The sequence below is a fragment of the Phyllosticta citriasiana genome, assembly GCF_038021145.1.
Source record: "Phyllosticta citriasiana strain CBS 120426 chromosome Unknown IWZ02scaffold_5, whole genome shotgun sequence".
Classification (NCBI taxonomy): domain Eukaryota; kingdom Fungi; phylum Ascomycota; class Dothideomycetes; order Botryosphaeriales; family Phyllostictaceae; genus Phyllosticta; species Phyllosticta citriasiana.
Genome location: NW_027117282.1, coordinates 1,186,361 through 1,209,789, shown reverse-complemented (window position 1 = coordinate 1,209,789; position 23,429 = coordinate 1,186,361). Strand labels below are relative to the sequence as shown.

Sequence of the window (23,429 nt, the reverse complement as noted above, 5' to 3'; positions counted from 1 at the left end):
ATAGCTAATCGGCTCTACTAGGACGTAAAATTAAATTAATTAAACTTACTCTTCTTTAGTTTAGCTACCACTTCTAGAAAAAAAGCCTATGCGTTAATAAGTTATTACTATATATAAAAATTTTAAAAAATCGAAAATCACTATACCTACTATAACTCTATAGCGCGGGCTTATACGTATATAACTAAAGTTAGAAAGTAAAAACCTACCCTCTAAAGTATCGTACTATAAGTATACCTATACCTACCCCCTAGAGGGAGGCCCTACCTAAACTAGTTTCCCTTCTACTAGACGACCGTAACTATAAAATCTAGGATACCCCTATACCGCCTAGCCTACTACCTACTTAACTCGCTAATAAACCTAAGGAAATAGACTAGGATACCCCTATACCGTCCGACCTACTACCTACTTAACTAGCTAATAAACCTAAGGAAATAGACTAGGATTTCCCTATAAGCCCTCTCCCCCTATCATCCCTACTAATTATCGTACTAGGCCTAATTAAGAAATAGTATACTATACTAAAGAGAACTATCCCTATAGATGCTTCTAAACCTAACCCTATATACTAAGAAAAAAGGACTAGGGTTAGATTTTATCTAAACTTTAATACTACCTAGGAGGTAATTAATATAGCCCTCTCATACATCCTATATGTAATAAACCTTACGTATAACATAAGTAAAAAGTAAAGACTCTATAACCTTAGTAACGTCCTACGGGATTATACTAAGATAGGTTACGTAGGTAATATATTATTAGTGCTTACTACTTAAGTTTACTCCCTTAAAAATACTACTTATACGCTAGGAGTAAAGGTTTACTAGCTATAAAAGCCGGTCATCCTTCCTATAAACCTAACTAAACTATCGTACGTAACCTAAGCCTAGAAAGTAACTCCTACTAAAAAACTAAACATAATAACTCCTTACCTAAAGATAACTATAAAACTAGCTACTACTCCCCTAAAGACCCTATAGGATATGTAGGTTATTATCTAGTAATAAAGCCCCTTCTAAGACTTTAACCCTCTCTCTATATGAAATAACATTAATAACGCCTTTAAGAACGTAGGCATATCTAGCCCTATTATGTTAATAGTGATACGTACGGAGAAGGGTAACATCCTACTTACTAGCTTACCCTAGTATAACTCTAAATTCCTTACCTCTTATAAGGACCTCTTTACTTACCTATTCCTAGATACTATAGTCTAGGAGAACTAAACCTAGTATAAGGTTATTACCTATAGCATCCCTATAGAAGACCTACGCTTACTTAATATCGGATAATTTATTATAGAAGAGGTCTATACCTTTAATCCTAGCCTTTCTATTATTAGAACTCTATACTAGCTCACTTTAGCTAAAAGGAGGGCTACCTAAAAAGTAGGGTTAGTTATTATAGCCTTCTATATAGTAAAAGAGGTAGAGATAGCTATCTTAAAGCTATTCTACCTTATAGGAGTAAGTATTAGGGTTATAAAGCTCCTTAAGATTACTCTAGATATATAATATACGAAATGTTAAGCATTTAGCTATAGCTCCTCTAGGTGTCGTAATAGGACTAAATGCTTACTATATACTAGCCCCTACACTATAGAGAAGCATAACTATAAATACTATATGAAGAGAGGTATAACATGTACCTATATAGCGTTAAAGTATAGTAACTATAACGGCACTTATTACTCCTAGGACCTAAACTATCCCTATTATCTAATAAAGCTATCCCCCTAGTATAAATATTAGGTAACCTTAAAGTTATATAAGTTAACTTAAACCGGAATGCCTAGGCTATAGAAGTAGCACTCTAGGATACTATCTAATTAGGTATCCACCTAATATTTATCTAGGAACTATAGATAACACTATAAGATAATATAGCTAGCATATAATTAATCTCTTATCCCTCTATAACATAAATTCTCCTAACCTCCCTATAGGGCTCCTATCCTTAGATGATGCTCTACCTAAATAAATCCCTTTCCTAAGTCTAGGTAAATCCTTACCTAGATATTTTCCCTAGCCTAGACTGCCTTACTATTAATTTAACCTATAGAGAAGATACTATCCGCGTAGTTAATATCTATAATAAGGTAGAATAAGGTAACCTATCCTTCCTACATATAATAGAAAGAGTCATTAAGTATAGCCCCCCTACTATGCTAATAATCTACGTAGGGGACTTTAATAAATACTATCTAATATAGGACCTACTCTCCCCCTAATCTTATAAAGTAGAAGCTCTATATAAATGGATTAAGGAAAACCGCCTTAAACTCTAAAACTAGCCTAGAGTAGGTACCTTCTTTCGTATAGGGATAGAAAGGGAAATAGTTATTAACCTCTCCCTATATACTCTAATAATTACTGCTTAAGTAATTAACTAGTAGTTACGAGAGAACCCCTTATCTAACTATAACGCTATTCTCTTTACTATCGCGTACGACGAGTTTCGAGATATACTAATACCTCTACTACGGTTTAACGTTAAAAAAGCTAACTAGGCCTAATATAGGTAAATCGTCTAAGAAGAGTTAAATAAGATTATAATTCTACTTATCTAAGCCCTTCCTAATAGGGCATAACATATACTATTAGAGGCCTAAGAATAAGTCTAGACTATTCTAGACTCTTCTAGACCTCTTCTATTACTAAGAACTTATTCCTACGGGTTCTTTTAGATTCTAGCCCTTATTCTAGATTGTCTTATTACTAAGGCCTAGAATCTTCTAGTCTAGATTAATTAGAAATCGTCTTCTATTAATAGAAGAACCTATTACTAATTACCTAGAGATAGAACTCTCTAGAATCTATAGGATCTTCTATATAAACACCCTTAGGTAGCCTACTAGTTAGTCCTTTAAGGAAGTTCTCTTATAGTAAAGAATCTACTACATTCTCTACTATAAACCATCTACTATACGGTATATAATAAAGATATTACTTATCTTTATAGAATACCGCTAATAAAAACTAGGTAAAGGAGAGATCTATGCTAAAGGAATAGGTACTATACCTATTACCTTTAAGTACGCTAATAGAAGGATAAATCTAACCCTTCTAGACGCTCTCTATATCCCCGATTTATCTATAAATCTTATCTCTATATCTAGGCTATATACACATGGTATATATCTAGATATAAAGAACTTAAGACTTATAGATAAAAGAGAGCAGATATATGCCGAAGTTTTACTTTAAAATAACCTATTCATTCTACCTAAGGTAGAATCTACTATAAATTACTTATATATAGTAGATTTAAACCTATAGCATAATAGGTTAGGGCATATAAACTTAGAAGCTCTTAGGGCATTACTACCTATTAAGGGTAGTAAAATAGACTATTCTATATGCCCTTTAGCTAAATCTAAGCGTACTATATCTACTATACTAGTAGCGGTCTCTAAACCTTATAAGAAGATAGGTCTAGATGTCGTAGGACCTATTACTCCTAAGGGAATAGGGGGATATACCTACTATATAGCCTTTATAGACTATTATAGTAGGTTTACATGGGTATTCCCCCTATTTACTAAAGGAGAAGCCTATAATAAGATAGTTTACTATCTTAAACTTATAGAGCTACATAGTAAAGTCTAGTCTTTAAGGCTAGATAATAGCCTAGAATATAGGGGAACTCAGCTAGATTTACTAGCTGAAAATAAAGGAATAACTCTAGAAAAGAGTTCTCCTTATAGCCTAGAGCAAAACGGGCTTATAGAGAGGATACATGGGTTAATAGATACTATTACCCGTTGCCTTCTCTTAAATTCTAAGGTCCCCCTTACCTTCTAGCTAGAGGCTATTAAAACCGCTACTTATATTCTAAACCGGACCCCTAAGAAGTCCCTAGAGGGTATTTCGCCTCTAGCCCGGCTAAATATAGCTAAGGGCAGGTCTCCTACTATAAATCTCTCTTATATAAAGACTTTTAGAAGTAAAGTCTTTATAAACATCCCTAGAGAAAAGCGTACTATATCCTCTAAATATTCTCCACGCTCTAGGCCTGGTATATTATTAGGCTTTAAGGGGGAGCATATTTATAGATGCTAGGATATAGAAAAACAAGCTATTATACGTACTAGGGATATTACCTTTAAAGAGGATGAATTTCCTTCTCCCTATACTAAAAGTATAGAAGATAAGGAAGATATAGACTATACTAAGCCTATATTTCCTTCTTCTATAACTAGCCCTCCTAATAGACTAAGATCTAGGTCTATAACTACTATAGATACTAGTAGGGAGGAGCCTAGGAGAAGTGAGCGCCTTAGAGAAAAATCCTCTAAGGAATCGACTACTATAGAGGCTACTATTAATAGCCCTATAGAAGAAGTAACTCATCCTCTTAGAGAGACCTTTAAAGAGGTTAGAATCCCTAGTAGTAGTAGCTATGTTACTATAGAAGGCCTAAGTAATATAGAGGAAGATATCTCTTATTACTTACTCTATAGTAATAGGGAACCTACTACTTATAGTTAGGCTATTAATTCTTATAATAGCCTAGACTAGTAGAGAGCTATGCGGGAAGAATATAATTCCCTTATTAAGAATTAAACCTAGATCTTAGTAGACCCGCCTAAGGATAATAAAATTCTTAGAGGTAAATAGGTCTATAAGATTAAAACTAATAATAAGGGAAATATTACCCGCTATAAGGCTAGATGGGTAGTATAAGGCTAAAATTAGGAGTATGGTATAAACTATAAAGAGACTTTTAGCCCTATAGTCTTACCTATAGTTTTACGCCTACTACTAAGCCTTTCTGCCTATTTAGACCTAGAAATCGTACATATAGACGTCGAAACCGCCTTCCTAAATAGGAAAATAAATGAAGACGTCTATATACATCAACCTACAGGCTTTAAGCTTAATAATAAAGTCTATAAATTAAAGAAAGCTCTCTATGGCCTAAAATAAGCCCCTAGGGCATAGGCAGCCTATTTTAGCCACTTCTTAGAAGAGAACGGCTATAAACAGCTTCTATCTAAGGCCTACTTATATACTAAGACCTTTAAAGAAGGCTTATTTATATGGGTCTTAGTATACGTAGACGATATCCTACTTTTTAGTAAGGATATATCTATTATTAATTCTTTTAAAGAATTAATAAGATCTAGGTTTACTATTAAGGACCTAGGACCTATTTCCTATTATTTAGGAATTCAAGTCACCCGGGATAGGTCTAAAAAGACTATATCTTTATTATAGGAAGGCTATCTTTCTAAAGTCTTAGAGACTTTCTCTCTAAGCTCTATTACGCCTTCTAAGACTCCTTATTTATATAAGGAGCTTCCTAGACCACCCGCGGACTATTAGGCTAGTGAAGACCTTATTAAAGAGTATAGATCTTTAATAGGCTCTCTTCTATATGCTATAGTCTATACTAGGCCTAATATAGCTTATATACTAGCTTCTTTAAGCTAGTATTTAAGCTGCCCTCTAGTAGAGCACCTTAGAGCTGCTAAAAGAGTCTTATCCTATCTAAAAGGAACTAAAGATTATACTATTACCTATAAGGGTACTAGTTTTAATCTAGAATCCTACTCCGACTCTAACTTAGAGAATGAGCTTAATAGACATTCTCTAGCAGCTTATATTATTTACTCTACTAATAGGCCTATAGCCTAGAAGGCTAGTAGACTAACCTATATCTCTATTTCTACTATGGAGGCAGAATACATAGGTTATAGTATACTAGCTAAGGTTATCCTTTATATTAAAGGATTTTTAGAAGAGTTAGGTTATAAAGACCTTATACCTACTCCTATAGTCCTTAAAGGGGATAACATACCGGCTATAGCTGCTACGGAAGATACTACTAAAAAGTCTAAGAATATAGATATAAGGTATTACTTCTTAAGGCAGCTAGTTAAGGAAAATCTTATAAGATTCTCCTATATCTCTACTAAAGAGATGCCTATAGACGCCTTAACTAAGGTACTTACTAAGGCTCTCTTTACTAAATTCCTCTCTATTACCCTACGTAATAAGTTAGGGGGAGTGTTAGAGGCCTAAGAATAAGTCTAGACTATTCTAGACTCTTCTAGACCTCTTCTATTACTAAGAACTTATTCCTATAGGTTCTTTTAGATTCTAGCCCTTATTCTAGATTGTCTTATTACTAAGGCCTAGAATCTTCTAGTCTAGATTAATTAGAAATCGTCTTCTATTAATAGAAGAACCTATTACTAATTACCTAGAGATAGAACTCTCTAGAATCTATAGGTTCTTCTATATAAACACCCTTAGGTAGCCTACTAGTTAGTCCTTTAAGGAAGTTCTCTTATAGTAAAGAATCTAATACATTCTCTACTATAAACTATCTACTATACGGTATATAATAAAGATATTACTTATCTTTATAGAATACCGCTAATAACTTATAAGGGCTATAGAGCTAGCTACCTAGAAATAGCTAGGGTAATAGATTATAGTATATACGGATAACTAAGCTATACTATACCGCCTCTAAACCCTATCTAACCTACTAGGTTAAGGTCTATAACTTTAAGCTATAGATATAGGCTACTTAATTATAGCTAGATAAGGTAGTCTTACCTTCTTATAGGCCCTAGGCTATATAGGGATTAGAGGAAACCTATAAGTAGACGCCCTTATAAAGGAGGCTACTAGGCTAACCCTAGAGAATAACTACTTAAGTACTACCCTCCTTAGGATGTACGTATAATAAAGAACTATAGTAGAATAGATAATATATACTATATAATACTAGGAAGCATAGATAATACTATCCTAGGGGTTATATATATATAACTTCCTACCTATACTAAGGATATCTATCTAACTCCCTAAGTATAGATAACTAGAAGTATTAGCCTACTTCTAATTAAAACTAAACTATAGCTACTTTAGAGCCTACCTAGTATAGTTTAGTAAGATAGACTAGGATAATTATAGCTATAATAATACTACCTAATAAATACTATAACACCTTATTAGTAACTACCTACTCTATAGCTCTACTAGGAGAGAAGCTATATAGGTAGCATGTAAGGTATATAACGATAATAGTAGGAAAATAGCCTCTATACCCTATAGAGAGCTATTCTAAGGAGATATTAGTTAATAATTTATACTTAAATTCATATGTTAGACGAAGGTTTCTACTAGGGCATAGCATATATAAATAGTAGACTAAGGGAAAAAAGAAGAGTAAAAAGAAGAGGAGAGAATCTATTCTAATCTCTACTAGTAGAGCGAATAATAAGCTCTATAATCCCTCTACTTATAGTTCCTATAGGTACTACCCTAGAACCCCTCTAACTAAAGATAATTAAGGAAAGGACCCCTTTATCCGTAATCTACCTAATACCCTCTAGGCTTATACCCCTCCTCTACCTTATATAGAGCCTCTACTAAGACCCTAGCCCTCTAGATTAGGAAGGTATTAATATAGCTTAGATGACTACTCCGTAACTACTCTAGCTAAATCCTCCTACTCCTAATAATAATTAGATAACTATTTAGTAGTAAGGTAAGGGCTTAATGCTATTTATCTATATAGTATACCTAGGCTAGGGCGGTATATAGAGCTCTATTATTAGTAATAATATTAACGTATAGTTATCTAATAGTAGTAATAGGGCTAGATTAAATTATAAGTAATATTAATATAGATTAAACCTAGGTTCTTTAGCGTTATTTATTTTCTATAATAAGTATTAGCTAACTATACTAGTTAGCTAGAAGATATATACTACTAGTTAAAAACCTTACCTACCTTTTTTACCTTTATAGGTACTAAGAAAGGTATTATATAATACTAACTAAAAAATAGTACTATTAGGGATAGTACTAGAATGCTATAGTAGAGTATATATATAATCTACCTTACCTACTACCCTATACTATATTTACTTTTCTATATATATCTTCTTCCTATCCCCCTTTCTTTCCTTACTCTTACTTTATACTACCTATCTACTTAGATAATAGTAGGAAGGCTAGTTCTTAGCCCCCCCTTATCTAAAAAGAGCCTAGATAAACTATCTATCTATAATAACCCTATACTAATATTATACTAAGAATTATACTTTATTATATAAGATTCTTTAGCTAGGTATCCCTACTTACCTTATAAATATATGCGGTATCCCCTATAGATAGCTCTATCTTAGATAGCCTATAGCTCTAGTAAGACGTAAAATAATTAATTAATTAATCAATCAAACTAAAAAAGTTTTGTTTATGTATAAAAATGTTTTGCTGTCTCCTATCCTATGAAATGGGGGCGTGGCGCAACGGTAGCGCGTCAGATTCCAGAGTGTATTTTTCAAATCATCTTGATTGTGGATTTAAAAGCTGGAGTCTCCTGAAGGTTGTGCGTTCAAATCGCACCGTCCTCACGTGTTCCTTTTGTCGCTTCATTCAACTTTCCTTTGTGCGGGAAAATCTTTTGGACCATAGGAAATCATTCATTTTGACGGCTCCAGAACTTGGGAACGGCAACTCGATCGTCTCTTGGCTTCTTAGCGTGTCAACACCATCACTTACATCCACTTCGAGAGTATGCGTCAATCCTGTGTCAGAACACCCTTGGTTTTGACTTTTCAGAAGGCTCATGAGTCTCGGAAAGCTGGAAGTCATTGGACACGGACGCTCCCGCGAAGATTAGTCCGATGAATCCGCCATTTTGCGACGTCATGGTGAGGTAGCTGCCAGATTCGTTGCCTTCGATGGGGTGTAACTTGGCTGCTTCGCGGAGCAGCTCCCACATACGGTTAGGGGAGCCGATGGTTGAGGAAGACGTGTAGACGGCGAAGACGGTGATGATCATGACAATGCAAATGATGACGGCGTGAGCCTTGGCATATCAGCTGCTTCCTCTTATGAAGGATCCTTGAAAATATACCCAGTCTGTGAGAAGTGTGGCTTTTATACCTGTGCCATTCAGTCAGCAAGGTCATCGGGAACAGTCGAAAGTGCTGTGCATTACCTCCAGATAAGGTGTAGATCAAAACGCCAATCAGGAAGAGGAAATGAGCGGCATCGCGGTTCCTGCCCGTCATTAAGCTGAAGCGGGTGCTGCCACCGACAAGCAAATTCATTGTCGTAAATATCTGGAAGATTAAACTGTAGCTCATTAGAGTAATGTGACCGGCTGGCCCATATCTTTTCTTGACAACTTCTAGAAACGTACGCGCCCAAGGTGCTTTTCTCTCCAATTCGATTGCTTTCTCAATTAGCTCAGATATCCCAACTCCCGGGAGAGAACGTACCAGCCAAAGAAAACATGAAGGTTTGAAATGTCGCGCCAGCACCATACCAGAAAGGACCACAGACCCCATAGAGGAACCCATCTAGAAGCAGAGAAATTGTCAGTATAATAATCATTGACAGAGGCGATGGCTTCCCTTATCGGTGGTCGAACTAAGCAGTGTTGCGGCAATGGTCCAAGAGGAAACAACCGCAGTAGCAACTAATCCCGTCTTCACTGAATGCTTGGCAGTCATGTACATTTTGGATGTCTGCACCTCTGTCATGTATCTGGACAGACCCCAGGAAAAGAGAGACATGTCAATGGCGAATGCGGCGTCCATGCGAACGATAAGGCCATAGCCGACACTCGGTTCGAAAAAAGGGGGACAAGTTCCCATTGTGATGATTAGTTGGAGTTGTCAACTCAGTCCGAGCGAGATGTCGCAGTGGATTATGCCTCTCGCAGAAGAACCCGGGCGGTGATCAGGAAATGACGTTGCTTCGCTGCTTGTAGCGCCACGGAGAAGCGTAAATAACGTTAGAGACGGATGGTGAAGCTGCAAATGCATCGGAACCGGAAGGCGATCTCTGTGTAACCTCCCTGGCTGATCTCTGTGGAACCTCGTGGTAGATCGTCTTTCTCATGCTCTGGATGGGTACAGCTTGCATTTGATAGGCTGGGTGCCAATGACGGTCCTCAACCTGTGGCGCAGTGTGCGCTATGAATGGCGGCGACGACGACGTGGCAAGATGCAACTGATATCGTGGTATGATATTGACACGTGACTGATACATGATCATGTCCTAAGGAAATCTTGCTTGATGGGCCAAATCTCCAGACTGGACATGTTTAGACCATCTTCACTCATTTGCAACGCTGAGCGGGGTGGGTGTGGAGATCTATCCGTTTTTAGAGCAGCGATGAGCATGGTACCGATTTGCGCGAAGGCAACGCGAAATACTCGGCTTCTGGATCCTTGTTCAAAAGTCACCACTGATACTTTGATATCAATAGGTCAGGCAACAATAAAGAGAGGCTTTGTGGTGTTTCAATGGAATAAAGTGTTTCTGCGGCCCAAGAGTGGGACCTTTCGCTACTGTCGCTATCGCAAGACACGGAGGCGAATACGGAAGTTTTGATAAGGCGGGGCTGATAACCAAAGAAGGCAATCTGATGCAACACGCCGGCGGAGGAAATGATACCACCTGTGTCTGCGTAGCTGAAGTGCTGAATGAAAGCTCCCTAGACGCAACTGCGGTATGCCAGGTTCATGCCGAGCAGAGAATAAACGCTTCTTCCATCCAGCTGCAATACCATGAGGTGACTTCTTTTTGACACTCACCATGGCAGGAGAGACATCCTAAGCGTCCGGTACAACCGGTCTTCATTGTCGTCAAAGCTGAGGACCGAAGTGTCGTCAAGAAGTTTCCATGCTGGGGATCCTGGCAGCGTGCTGCTGTCAAGCGTTTTGCATGCTGTTCAAGCAACGGCACTCTTAGAGCTACAATGAACGGACTTGAGCATGACTGAGCTTGTTTGGACGTCAGAACAAGCCTTGGCCAAATATTTGCTTTTCTTGAGCTCAGACGTGCTTCTCCTTCTATTGTCGCAATGGTGATTTGGGCTCTGGAATTCCGTCCTTTCCCACGATCAGCGGCAACAGTCTGAATCAGTAGGAGCGCCCCCCCCCCCCCCCCCCCCCCCCTGCTCAAGAGACGGGGGCAGGGCGGACCTGGCGGAAAATTTCTCGGAAACAAAGTCGGCTAGAAAGACTTGAAATGATTTGATTGAAGCGTTCGATTGAAAAAATGGAGAGCGGCCGCTAAAAGTACATCTGCCTTTGGTCAAGTGCAGGTACGAAATGGCCTGCTGGTGAGACACGAGGATCCTCTCTTCTATTGTTTTCCGCCAGTGTATACTTACAGCCAACCTTTGCTGGCTTGTCCACCCAACACCCATCCCAGCATTACGCCCATCCAGATGCTGAACCGAAACCGAAGAAATCAGACCAGTCAACTACCAGCAAATCGCTAGTCCCCACCCTCGGCACCATCCTCATCTTCAGACGAGGAAGCGGTAACATCTTCCCACCAGAGCGGAACGATCAGCGTCATGGCGGCATGAGTCTCAGCTCCGGATGGCCTAGGCGGGCGACTTGATGAACTGACCGAAGCAAACACTTCACCAAAATCACTGGTGAGCGTCAGCATGACTTGCCGCCTGAAGAATACAGTAACGAAGGGAAGCAAGGCGGTCGCGGGAATGGAGAATCTACTCTTCGTCGTTCTCCGAAAAGTACTCAAAGCTCCCTGGTGGGCTTGCTTCCTCTCCCATCGAATCGTCATCTTCGTCAACAGCAGTCAGAACACCTGCCGCCTCGGAAGCACCTGTGCTGTAAGAGTTGCCAGCATCACGCTCAGCGTAGGCTTGGTTGACGCGATCCTCCAGAGTGTGGCCTGGAGCCCCAGGAGCCGGTGTGGGTGCAGCCTTCTTGAGTTCTAGCTGCAAGAGATCCTTGGGCTCGTCGGGCTTCGTGTCCGTGACGAGGATAACGCCTCCCGTGGGCTGCTCAGGTGTTAGCTTTTGCCGGACCCAATCCAGATGGGAACTGACCTTCTTGACGGGAACATAGCGTTCACCGGGGAAGCTAATATACTTGAGTTGCGCTGGGAGGACTCTCGACATGTTTTCGAGGTCGTAGCCAACCTTCTCTTTTTCCACCTTTTTCTTTGAACCTTCGGCAGCAGGTGTGCTTTCTTTTTCGCCCTCAGCCTTCTCACCCTTTTCATCCTTTTTGGGCTCTTCATCAGTGTCCATCTTGTCTTCGTCGGCTGTCGAGACTTTGGGAGTAGTGGGGGTTTGGTCGACATCCATGCTTTCCCTCCTCTGCTGCCTCTCCTTGACCATTTTCCGGCGCTTCGCCTGTGCAGTGGTAGAGAGCACAGCAGTCTTGACCTTTTCGGGTACTTCTTCAGTCTTCACCTCTGCCTCCGGCGGGTAGTCGAACATGCTTGGTCTCGTCGCGCTGTGGAACTTGAAGCTAGGTATCTCGAGGTCTTGGTCCACACCGATGATGGCGGTCGGTGTGAAGCTTAGAGACAAGAAGTGGGTCAAGGGGAACCAGTACCAGTACTGAGTAAAGACAGCCATTCCGACGATGGCCGTCATGTTGAGGTTGCCAGTCTGCGTCTGGAGGCCAATGGTGCAGTTACGGCCGCCGGCGTCGATGATACCAAGAGCCAGAGCGCAGCCAAATTTGGCCATGGCATCCTCATGACGGTCGCTGATGACCTTCTGCAGAGTCTTGCGCACCGTGCCAACCTTGGGGTTCATGGCTTCGTTCTGTTGCACCATGATCATCGCCAAGGAGATGAGGGCTCCTTGCCGAACAAAGTCGGTCGAATCCTTCATCATTGGTTCCAGGAGATCAATGGCCTCATCCAAGCCAGTGCCGGCGCAGGCAATACCCAGAGCCATGGTGGCTCCGTACCGCACGTGTGGGTTGTACGATTCGGCGAGGAGCTCAACCATTCTAGGGACGGCACCAGGCTTGCGGAAAAGGACAAAGCCCAAGCTCATGACAGCTACCCTGCGCACATCATCACTGACGTCGCTGACAGCCACATGGAGCAACTTGCGGACGGCCTTGTTGCTGCTCGTTCCACAGTATGCAAGTGCAATGGTCATGATACCACCATACCTCAGTGTTGGGTCAGGGTCCTCCAATAATCCGTTGATAAGCTCATCAGCAGCCTCCTGACGGGCGTACATGATGAGAGCCATGCCCATCGCAAGGCCTCGCACAATCTTCTCATGCTGGGTGTCGTGGGCATACTGAATCATGTCTTCGAGCGCCTTGATGTTCCCAGTGCCCAGCATGACGAGTCCCATGGCAAGACCGACAGCTTCGCCGTTGATTGCAGAGTCGGTGTAAAGCACCGTCTTCAATGACTCGTAGATTTCTTCGTTGCCGGTGGCCATACCAGCAACACCCAGACCAAGGGCGCCGCCGTGCTGGACGACTTCCTCGGTAGCTTTCCTGAACTGGTTGGACAGGTATTCCAACACGTCGGTGCCATGGTTGCTGTAAATCAAGCCGAGGGCATAAAGTGAGCCTCCTTGGCTGTAAGCGGAGCCTGAGACATTGTTGTCCTTGGGCAAATAGGGGTCTAGCAGCCTTTGGCCCTGCGTGATGTTGCCTCGGTGGATAACGCCGAGCGCTGCAGTGGCCGTGAATTTCGACCAGTTGACTGCTTTTTGGAGCCAGTCCAGGTTGTCCCGGAAGAAGCCGTCGTTTGTGGTGCCCGAGTTCATGAAAGCGTTCGAGAACGTCACGGCGGTGTGGAAAATGGAGTTTCGAGCTTCCAAACTGTCCCGGATCTTGTTCAAAACGTTGCGATCCGCGTGGTTGTTGCGGTAAAGAAACTCCAAGTTGAGCTCAATCGACTTGGTCCCCTTGAGGATGCGACGAATCGACGCAAAAGCCTTAGTTTCGTCTTCCGAGGCAGGCTTTGGCTTTGTACGCGAGGGAATTGTTGCTGTGTGTGTGCTCTCAGCGTTGGCGAGGAGCTCGTCAGTTTCCCGGGTACCCTCAGCCGAGTCGGTCTGCATCGCGTCACCGTTCGGAGTGGCTTGTGATCCTGCATCATCCTTCTTCTCTTCCGTATCCGGCAGCTCCTCGATAACCTTGGAGAGGAATTCTTGGGTGCTGTTGTCGTACAGATCAAAAGAGATTTGGTATGCCACGGCCAGCGAGTGAGCATCACCACGCTCAACCAGGTGTCTGAGCATGTTTGAAGCCATCGAATGCTGGTTGAGATAGACGACACATTTAGCGATTGCGAAATAGTCTGGGTTCGGCAGGTCGTTGAGCAGGTCGAGGATGAGTCTGAGGATCTATGACGATGGTCTGTCAGCTGAATGAATACTACGTTGGAAGGATTTGCCTACCTCGTTCCTGAGACCTCGCTCTTGAACGACGTTCATGCAGATGTCTAGGATGTATTCAATGAGTTCCTCGCTCTTGCCCGGCGCACCACTTGCGGACTTCTTGGTCTGGTTCTTCTCATCTTGGCTGGCCCTCAGAATTGTCTCTCTGAGGACGTCGAGATTCCTAGCCTCTATCGAGATGCCAACCACTTGTTGGTATGCGCCAACTTGGTAGCAGCTCTCGAACAGCCGCCTGATCACCGCCTGAAGATTCTTTTGAACCGGACGAGGGAGAGCCAGTGGAGAAGGATGTGCGCCAGGAGTGCCTGCGTTTCCACCGCCTGGAAGAGACGGGTCAAAGGGAGACGAGTCCTCTCGGGAGAGGAGCGATTTGGAGGGGAGAGTCGATTGCGAGAATGGCGTCGTCGGGGACATCATGCTCGCAGCGGTGCTGGCGCTGCCATTTGCGTTTGCCGGGAAGGCGGTGGTAAGCTGCGGTGGTGGTTGGTTGGCTGTGCTCGCAGGCGCCGGCGGGTTGTGCATAGCGGACAGGGCGATGTAGGTATCAACACACTTGGCTGTGGTGAGGTGCAATCAGCGTAATCCATCAGCGTGCGTCTCCACTCGACATACCGACTATTGTGTCCTCGAATTCGCCAGCATTGTCTATGCTGAACAACTTTCCTGCTCCGAGCGCAAACACCATGCTCTCGTTGTACTCTTGGAGCTGATAGTAGACCTTGGCGGCCACCAGAGCAGCGAGCTCTCGCTCGGGAAAGTTCTCATCCTCGTAAAGGGCTTCTCTGTTGAAGGAGGCTTGTTAGCATCGAAGTTCCCCAGGGTTCCCATCGGAAAGGTGGAGGACCGCGCAGTGGCGGCTGTTGATGGAGCTTGCATCATGCAAGCCTCAGCTCATCAAACAGGGCATCCTCGACGCGGCCGACGCGGCAAGACAGTGCTTACATTTGGCCAACGGAGCCAGCAATCTCCGGCCACAGCAGGTCGATTTCCTCGTTTAATCGATGGAGGGCGAAGGACCTGAGGTCGTTGTCCGGCTCGGACAGGAAGCCGACGAGGCCTGCGGCCGAGGTCAAACCTCCCATGGTGGAGTGTTCAGAGGGCTGAGTCGAGACGGGCTTGGGAGGATGGGAGACGGCCGTCATGAAGTGGATCGTGGAAATGGGGCGAGTGCGGACCTTGGGGGAGGATGTGTTGGTGACGATGGGGGAGCTGTCGCGGCTGGAAGCTCGACTTGCGCCAAGCCGCCGCCAGGCAGGCATGTGAGGCCGCACTGCTTACGTGACCACCTCAGTGCTCCCTTGAGGTATATTCCAAGCACGCTCAACAGGCGCCATCATCCGCCAACCTTGTCGCTGACGAGCGTCGCGCTCTCCAGAGACCGACCTGGGCTTGCAGGCGCCATCGCTGATCCTCTGCGCATCCACGACGAGGACGCCGTCCAGAATCGCTCCCGCGTCGCGTCACTCTCGCCAGCAGCGGAGCTCCGCCGAGCGCCCTCACCTTTCGCCGCCTCACACACCAGCATACGTCCGTTGTCGGCGCTTCAGAGCCCACATCTTTCAAAACCCCTGTCTCGTATTGATCACTGCAATGGACATTCGGACAGTCTTAAACGACGAAGGGGACTTGCCCCCCAAGACTCCCAAGAGCGGCCGTCAAGCTTCTGCAGCGTCCGTCCTGTCGCAGACGCCTCCGTCCACGGCGCCCTCGCAAGCCTCCAAGACATCGCCCGTCCCTCAGGCCTCACCGCAGCTGCACCGACAGACGACCATGCGAAAAGAAATCCCGAATTGGGCCAAGCGCTTCGACTGGTCGTCTCTGACACGCTCCGAGCCTAAGCTGCCAACCGCCGTAGACAATGTGCCGCCGCCGATTCAACAAACACAAAGTCTATCCTACGCTCTACCTAAGCCAGCGCCTGTGCCCGAGTTTTCGGAGTTGGAGCCCAGCCTCACCAACATTGCGCCATACGACGAAATTACGCGCCAGGTATGTGACTTTCTCTGGAACAACGTTGTAATGCGCGAGGATCTTCACGGAAACAATCCGTTTGGCGCGAACCACGGCGTCAAGCTCGAAGTCGAGGGCAAGCTGGGAGTCCTCGTCAGCAAAGAAACCAACGATCGTGTGTCGTACCCAATCGCCAGCCAGGCGGTTCTGGCCGTTCCACCCGAGCGTCTGGCTTTCCGAAGTTTTATGAGCGAGGTCTGTACCACGCATACTCTCAGTGAAGCTACGTATTAACAACTTGTACAGCAACAACACAAGTTTCTAAATGACTTTCTAAACAAGTCGTTGGCCGATAGCCATAAGTCGAATCGCCCAAAAATGCGGTACGAACATTTGCGGGAGAAGGACACATTCTATCATGTGGACGATGCCGACCTTGCCGCTTTACCACCATCGGTACAGCCATACATATATGCCATGGGGCATCACCGCAAGCCTCGCGTGCGCATCACGCGGGACCAGGTCACCCACAAGATGAAAGCGCGCATTTTGAAGGCCCGAGTCGCTGATCTCGACATACATTCCCCCCGCGAGCCATTCGACTGTCGCATCAGCGTCAACATCGAATTGGAGGTTTCCGAAGAAGTCAGTCTTCTGGAAGCCAAGGACGAGATAGCACGGCTTAAGGACCGCCTTAGCTATAAGCACCAGCACACCCAGATCGACCTCACGCAGGTGAAGAAAGACGACGGTATTGGCGAAAAAGTGCACGAACTAGAAGTCGAAATCGAAACAAGTGCATTGATCCACCAAGGCTTGCTTACGAGGAGCAACTCTCCTGACGCTTGCTATGAGGAGTTGGTCAAGTCGTTTGTGAGCAACATCAGGCTCCTGTCACGGGCCGCGAAGATGGAAAGATGAGAGTATTCAAATCATTTGGGAGGGTTCCGAGGTCAAAAAGGGTCTGCATATGTCCTTTTGTTGGATGAGGTTGGCGTTAGCTGGGAAGGAACAGGCGTTGGTTGCAGCAAAACATATCGAGATACCCCACGGCTTCATCAGGTCTTTCAATGACTGCACAAACTGGCTTGTACGATAGAAAAGCGAAAGCTAGTAGGGTGCTGCAACACTGCGCTTTGCTTAGGAACCTCCTCAAGCCTTTCTTAGAATACAATTCCTTCGTCTCTCCACATCTTTCATCTTTTTCTGGCCTTTGATCCTTGTTTTGGGCCTTTCGATGGTCGTTTGTTGGTGGTCCTTTTTCTCTTCGGGACTACCGCCTTACCCGCACGCTCGGTCGGCCTTGCCGCGTTTTTGCAAGTTCTCGCTTCCGTTGCAGTATACTTAGAGGCCAGACTTTCGCTCATCTTTCTTGTGGCTGTCGTCCTCTTCTTCAGCGTTCTAGAAGTCGCTGTGGCTCCGAATGACGAGTCCGAATCCGAATATTCTGACGGTGCTTCTTCAGAGTCCCTCATCTTTCTCTTCAACTCCCCAGGCAACCCCTGCCATTTTGACACAATATCTTCAACATCAGTCTTGATCCTTTCCCTAGCCACCCTTTGTGTAAGACCTTGCTTGAGGAGCTGGTCGTATTCGGTATACGCATGCCGAACATGCGCAGTCACACCCAGCTTGACTTTAACTTCCATGGAAATAGTCTCAGTGCGGCCAACGCGCCTGCTGTTCTTCTTCCACGCGCGAGTCAGTACAGCTTCCTCATCTTCCTCTGGAATCGCAGGAAAGAGCTTTTTCAGAGCAACGCGTGCCTTTTCAAGAGTGAGAGCATCTTTTCTATTCGTTACGGCCTGGCGCTTTGGCTTTGTCAAGGCATCGGCGGCCTTGACTTCTTCATAGACTTGCTGCGGTATGTAAAGACCGATCCGTCGCTCTTTGGCATCGAGGACGGCAAAAACGGTCTTGCCCCCTGCCAAGGTCTTGTCTCGGCTGTATGAACTGATTAGCGTGCGTTGTAATGGTGCCTAAACTGGGTAGCCTACCAGTGGCGCGTCATGTAATGGTTACCCTTTTTGAGCCAAACATAACCCGCGGGACATTTGTAGCCACGGCCCACTGAACGCTCTTTACCCCGAGTCTCAGCCATATAGGATAATAGTTTGTTATGTTTGTCGTACTTAAAGGTGATAGTTTGGGATTTGAGGATGGAAATGGGAAAAGGAAGCTTGGCAAGACACTTGACAACCATGTTAGCTATTGAAATGCCAGAAGACTAGTGTGCAGAAAATATTATCGACTCTCATGGCAATTTATTATCATACCTCTTGAATAAAGACCCACTGGTACAAGACCTTCGAATCTTTCAGGTGGAGAAGTCACAGCACTCAGTTCTTGAGTCTCTTTGTTGACGCGAGCAATTCGATTGTTTTCGTTGACACGGCGTCCGCTTGTAGTCGCCAAGACCGTCCGTTATGGATCAGCTTATATCCGAGAGCGTTTCAAGTCGCAAGCGGCCCAGAGAACAGACCTGAGACCCCAAGGAAGTTGACGTAGTATTGCTCAATCCAGGTGGTGGAAGAGACCGATTGTCGTGGCCGTTGTACGAGGGCAGCGATTGGACCGGATCCGTCAACCAATCAAGTTGCGAGGCAAACGAGGGACGTCCTTTGACTTCGCTCGTTCCATCGTCTCACACCCTCAACGCCAAAAGCATTGTACAGAGACCACTCTGCTCAGACTGTTGACACCCTTATCCAAACATTTCTCGTCACATATTTCTCCATTCGCTCGGATTTCGATCCGCTCACCAGCCACTGGCGCTGTGACACTTACGAGTTACAGAACTCCTTCATCCATCTGAATTGGGCGACCCAATCCTTCCATGAACGTCAATGCTCATGCTATCAGACCGCCCTATACGGATTCTGGGCTAGTATCAGCCTCTCAATTCACTTTCCCCAGCTTTTGTCACTTCATTGGTAAGAGCTGCGTAAGCCCTCGGTGACCTGCTTTGGAAAACCATCGGAAGTATGGTCCTGCCGGCGCCGACATCTCTGGCCTTCATTTCACATATCACTATCCACACTGAGGATCGATGCCCTGTCAGTCCACGCTGTTGTACCGCTGCAAGGTCTTCCGTGGCCATGAAAAGCTCGCCGAGGTTGCCATCCCGAGCAGTTTCATGACGCCTCATTTTGCTGATCTGATACCCGATCCTCGGCACTGTACTGGCTGATAAGGCATAGAGCCAGCTATCCCTAAGGATGTTCGCCGACATTCCGACACTTGTCTTCTGGTGGAGCAAAGATCGACGTCCCCTCCAGGAGCTCTTAGTTAGTATTTTCTCCCGTCTGCCTCAACTTGCCTGAGGCGAAGTGCAAGACGCTAGTGACCAAGAGGTCAAGAGGATCAGTGGTGCGGTCTAGAATCACTGAATGGCTCCTCGCTTCTTGGTGTTTTTTCTTCAGCCTAAAAAAATTCTCGGCGTTTGTAGCTGCCACGCGGCGTAGGAGACAAGATTCACGAAGGCGCAGGTCCAAGTCATAGTAAGGCTTAGACAACTTGTGTTAAAAAGAGCAGGACCAGGGAAGTTGTCATGTTACCCAAACGGGGTATCAAAATATCAAAAGAGGGCGCCAGGACCTTTTTGGCCCTGACTAGTAGTCCCTAGGGTCCTTTTCTAATTATGCACATGGCATGTATGATTCGAAGTCATGGAGCAGCCAAGTCCCCGTCTCGTCACACCACCTGCCGGATTGTTGTTGAGTATATGCATTACCCCAGGAGATTGATGCGAAGATGTGAGAGAACTTGCAGGCGCAGGTATTACCAAGTCCTTTAATAAATGACAACTGCTCAGGCGATGACAGACATAGGATGGACTGGGCGCTCTCAATCCGTTCATTTCATCTATCATTGTTGCGGTCGTTATGAAGTACACACTCATTTCATTGCTAGCTGCTTGCAGCGTAGGCACCGCCCATTGTAAGCCGTCGATTTCCAAGGCCGACGGACCCATTGCTAACAAGAAGATCAGGGAATTATCCTGTACTCGTCGCCCAAGGGCAGCCCAGCGGCGAGTGGGAGTTTGTACGGCTAGTCGACGATCATTACGGACAGTCGCCCGTGAAAGGCGACGTCAACTCTGCTGCGCTTCGCTGCAATGAAGCAAATCCACCCAACAGGACCAGCACGAAAGAGGTGCAGGCTGGCGAAGAGATTGCCTTTCAAGCGTCACAAGCAATGACGCATCCCGGTCCCTTCCAGGTCTACATGGCCAGGGCACCAGATGGCGTGAAGGCAGAGGATTTCGCTGGGGATGGAGATGTTTGGTTCAAGATCTTTGCATCGCAAGCGAACATCACGGAGCACCAAATGGACTGGCCTGGCATGAGTGCGCATCTTCATCGTGTTCCCAAGTCTTTCGACACTCTTCTGACGATTTCCCTAGATTCGAAGATGCTGAACGCCACCATTCCAAAGTCCACGCCCGACGGCGACTACCTGATTCGCGCAGAGCAGATTTCTCTCCACCAGGCAAGCCAGGAAAACGGCGCCCAGTTTTACGTTGGTTGCGCGCAAGTCCGAGTCACAGGCGGCGGCACCGGAGACCCTGGCCCCAAAGTCGCCATCCCGGGAGCTTACAAGGTCGACGACCCGGGCATCAAGATCAACATCTGGTATCCAATCCCAGAACGCTACGATCCACCAGGACCACCAGTGTGGACGGGGTAGGGAGCGTGGCCATTTCGGCGCGAGTTGAGGCTGCGCTGGCGACCCGATCTTTCTCTTGCGCATGCATCGCCGTGGTTCTGACAAGAAAGATTGATCGAGCTCGGAACTTTCCAATGCTCTGGTTTGCGCTTGATATCTTCAAACGCGTCTTCAAGCAATCAGTCGCGCAATCGGGGTTTCCCTTGTCGATGGGCCGGCTGGAACCGCCCGCTGTACCTGCATATTATACAATCTTTGCACAATATCCGGTGTTCATATAAGCAGCAGAGCGTCTGAGATTCCCCTTGTTGTTCGTTGCGATTGACAATGGTTAGCTTCAGGAATTAGAGCGCGTTGCGCCTACAAAAGACAGTGCGCTCTCTTCAAGCTTTGCTTCCAGTCTACGCTGCTTTCTTGGCTGGTTGACGCGTGTTTGGAACTGTGTTTGCGCGCGTCAAATCAACTTGGACTAATTCCAATGCAAGAAACACAGCAGCTTTTACTACATCATTCCATCCTTCTCCAGAAACTCTGACGAGCGCAATCTAGGACGCGGACATGGAGGCCCGGTGGGCGCTGCACAAGCATCCATGACCATTGTAGAAAGTCCACGTCTTGGAGGGCGCAAGACTTCTCAGTAGATCCCTTATGATGTATGTTACTCAGGCCCTAGAGAGGAAACCTGTCTGATAGGACTGACTGTTAGGCGTAGCACATGTGGCATGGTAGCCACCAAAAATTTAAAACTGATGCTAAAATTTAACACTTGTGCAATGGCAGATACAGAAATCACTTCTTGATTGCGCCTGGCGCAGTCGCGCAAGCGCCTTGATAGTAGAAATACATTCAACGGTAGTTAAGCAGCCTGGCAGTCCGGGGCCCCAGGCGCCTGGGAGTTTGCGACGGAAGTCGCGCCCCCTATACCGCCTAGATACTGCCCACCTACGCTGGAGAAGGCGCGTCCTGCCAAGCGAATCTCGTGGTGGTCGACGACTTCGAAGCCGCGCCACGAGTCTCAACTTTCCACCACCAAGCACCCTCCACACACTGAGCTTCGAGACGGTCTATCATAAGGCATCTCGGCGCTCGACAACCCTATTCACCCCTGAATTACTACAACACCTGACTACACCATGACGTCCGTCAACCGCGAACCCGACCGCATCGTCATCCTAACCGGCGCCGTCGCGGGCGAAGTTGACAAGACGTGCTCTCTTGAACGTGTCATGCGTCGCGTCGACGACCTGCTCACCGGAAAGGAGAAGGAGAATCTTGCGACCGCTAAGGAGTTCATCATCGTCGGCCCCTGGATCTACAGCCACGAAGACGTCGCCAAGATCGAGGACAAGTTTGGCAAACTTGAGCCCCAAGTCACCAATAACGACACTGGACCTGTCCACACAGGCGACCTTACGCGTTCTCGTTCCCACAGTGACGCTGCCGCCAACAATGACGTCCTTAAGAAGCATGAGTTCGAGTGGACCTTGGCGGTCCGCAAGATCAAGGGGGTTCTGGCCAAGATGCTCGGACTGACTTCACTCAAGTGAGTGGACAAGGAGATTCAGTACAATGGAAGTTTAACATACTCGCAGGTGGGAGTCGGACTTGCCCTTCTCCAAGGAGATCTGGCCCGTGGTCAATCCCGATATCACGCAGCTCTCCCTCAACGTCTTCGTCCCCGACGCTGAGGACCGCGATGACGATGCTCCGCACCCGGAGTATTTCACCCATGACGATATGAAGCACCTTACGGTCTTCCGCAACCTCAACTCGCTGTGCGTCTACGGCATGACTGAGTCTTTCCAGTCCATCCTCTGGGAGACGGTCTGGCGCAACACCCACCTTCACACTCTGGAGCTCGGCATGCTCCTCCACCCCATCACTCGTACCGAGGATGGATCCCCTTTCCCTCGCATCGGCAAGCACTGGAAGCTTGCGGGCAACCCGAAGGACAAGTACCAGTAAGTGGTTTGCTCTTCACAGAATAGCACCAGCTGACCTTTGCAAAGTGGCCAAGACGGAAAGGGAATGTTGCACCATGTTTACGGGTACGGAGAATATCTCGACTACCTCAGCATGGCATATGCCAGGAACGCCGTCCGCGCCGGCAGCGCTACTCCCATGCATAGCTTCTCGGTAAAGGTCCTGCGTCTTGGTAACTTCGTTGTCGACAGCACTTCATTCCAGCACTTTACCAATCTCGAAGAGGTCGTCTTCATCGACGACTGCCGCGACGCCGGTCTCGACTTTGACAAGAACCTGCGCGACGACGTCAAGCTTTACTATCGCCAGCAGGGTTTCGGCTTTACTGGAAAGTCGGGCATGGAGCAAATCGAACTCAAGATGAACTAGATGGATTCGAGGTGTATGAAGTGGTCAGGGAAAGAACGACCAACTAGCTCGAGGGACGAATCTGGAAGCACGACCTTCTCGAGGAGGATGCTGTAGCTCAGGTAGCTAGCTCTGCGTGACAGCGAGCACTAGGATCTCAATGGGAACAAAGTCAATGGTCGACAGACACGTATCCGTGGATAGAAAGGGCGTTTGGGCGGTTCCTGGACGAGAGGTGAAGTGAGGCGGGGTGACGATCGATCTTCATGTGACGTCATGGCTCTGGGGTCCTCCAT

At 46.1% G+C, this 23,429-nt stretch overlaps 6 protein-coding genes and 1 non-coding gene across 7 annotated transcripts; 4 read left to right on the top strand and 3 right to left on the bottom strand.

Annotated features, from left to right (window-relative positions):
• Nucleotides 1–8,261: 8,261 nt before the first annotated feature.
• Nucleotides 8,262–8,380, top strand: IWZ02DRAFT_t49. The gene has a single exon. It is a non-coding gene; the product is annotated as a tRNA-Trp (tRNA).
• Nucleotides 8,381–8,559: 179 nt separating this feature from the next.
• IWZ02DRAFT_376345 (uncharacterized protein) lies at nucleotides 8,560–9,631 on the bottom strand (the record flags this gene model as incomplete). The annotated part of the gene is made up of 5 exons (XM_066764879.1): nucleotides 8,560–8,838; nucleotides 8,887–8,915; nucleotides 8,971–9,207; nucleotides 9,254–9,334; nucleotides 9,406–9,631. The coding sequence occupies 5 exons, from the start codon at nucleotides 9,629–9,631 to the stop codon at nucleotides 8,560–8,562; spliced, it is 852 nt and encodes a 283-aa protein (XP_066623860.1).
• A 1,718-nt stretch (nucleotides 9,632–11,349) lies between these two features.
• Nucleotides 11,350–15,396, bottom strand: IWZ02DRAFT_232498 (armadillo-type protein). The gene is made up of 5 exons (XM_066762969.1): nucleotides 15,127–15,396; nucleotides 14,797–14,966; nucleotides 14,185–14,741; nucleotides 11,848–14,130; nucleotides 11,350–11,799 (listed from the first exon to the last, which is right to left on the bottom strand). Exons 1-5 carry the CDS (start codon nucleotides 15,324–15,326, stop codon nucleotides 11,506–11,508), a joined length of 3,504 nt encoding a protein of 1,167 aa, XP_066623859.1. The 5' UTR covers nucleotides 15,327–15,396; the 3' UTR covers nucleotides 11,350–11,505.
• Nucleotides 15,397–15,954: 558 nt separating this feature from the next.
• IWZ02DRAFT_375262 (mRNA capping enzyme beta chain) lies at nucleotides 15,955–17,055 on the top strand (the record flags this gene model as incomplete). Its single annotated transcript, XM_066764810.1, has 2 exons — nucleotides 15,955–16,389; nucleotides 16,441–17,055. The coding sequence occupies 2 exons, from the start codon at nucleotides 15,955–15,957 to the stop codon at nucleotides 17,053–17,055; spliced, it is 1,050 nt and encodes a 349-aa protein (XP_066623858.1).
• Nucleotides 17,056–17,639: 584 nt separating this feature from the next.
• On the bottom strand, nucleotides 17,640–18,184 carry IWZ02DRAFT_350840 (uncharacterized protein; the record flags this gene model as incomplete). The annotated part of the gene is made up of 2 exons (XM_066764247.1): nucleotides 17,640–18,078; nucleotides 18,132–18,184. Coding segments are annotated over 2 exons (492 nt in total), but the record flags the coding sequence as incomplete, so codon positions are not given.
• A 1,508-nt stretch (nucleotides 18,185–19,692) lies between these two features.
• On the top strand, nucleotides 19,693–21,223 carry IWZ02DRAFT_232466 (fungal cellulose binding domain-containing protein). The gene is made up of 3 exons (XM_066762968.1): nucleotides 19,693–20,073; nucleotides 20,126–20,482; nucleotides 20,540–21,223. The coding sequence occupies exons 1-3, from the start codon at nucleotides 20,019–20,021 to the stop codon at nucleotides 20,821–20,823; spliced, it is 696 nt and encodes a 231-aa protein (XP_066623856.1). The 5' UTR covers nucleotides 19,693–20,018; the 3' UTR covers nucleotides 20,824–21,223.
• Nucleotides 21,224–21,935: 712 nt separating this feature from the next.
• IWZ02DRAFT_517397 (uncharacterized protein) lies at nucleotides 21,936–23,218 on the top strand (the record flags this gene model as incomplete). Its single annotated transcript, XM_066770697.1, has 3 exons — nucleotides 21,936–22,345; nucleotides 22,395–22,763; nucleotides 22,812–23,218. 3 exons carry the CDS (start codon nucleotides 21,936–21,938, stop codon nucleotides 23,152–23,154), a joined length of 1,122 nt encoding a protein of 373 aa, XP_066623855.1. The 3' UTR covers nucleotides 23,155–23,218.
• Nucleotides 23,219–23,429: the final 211 nt, after the last annotated feature.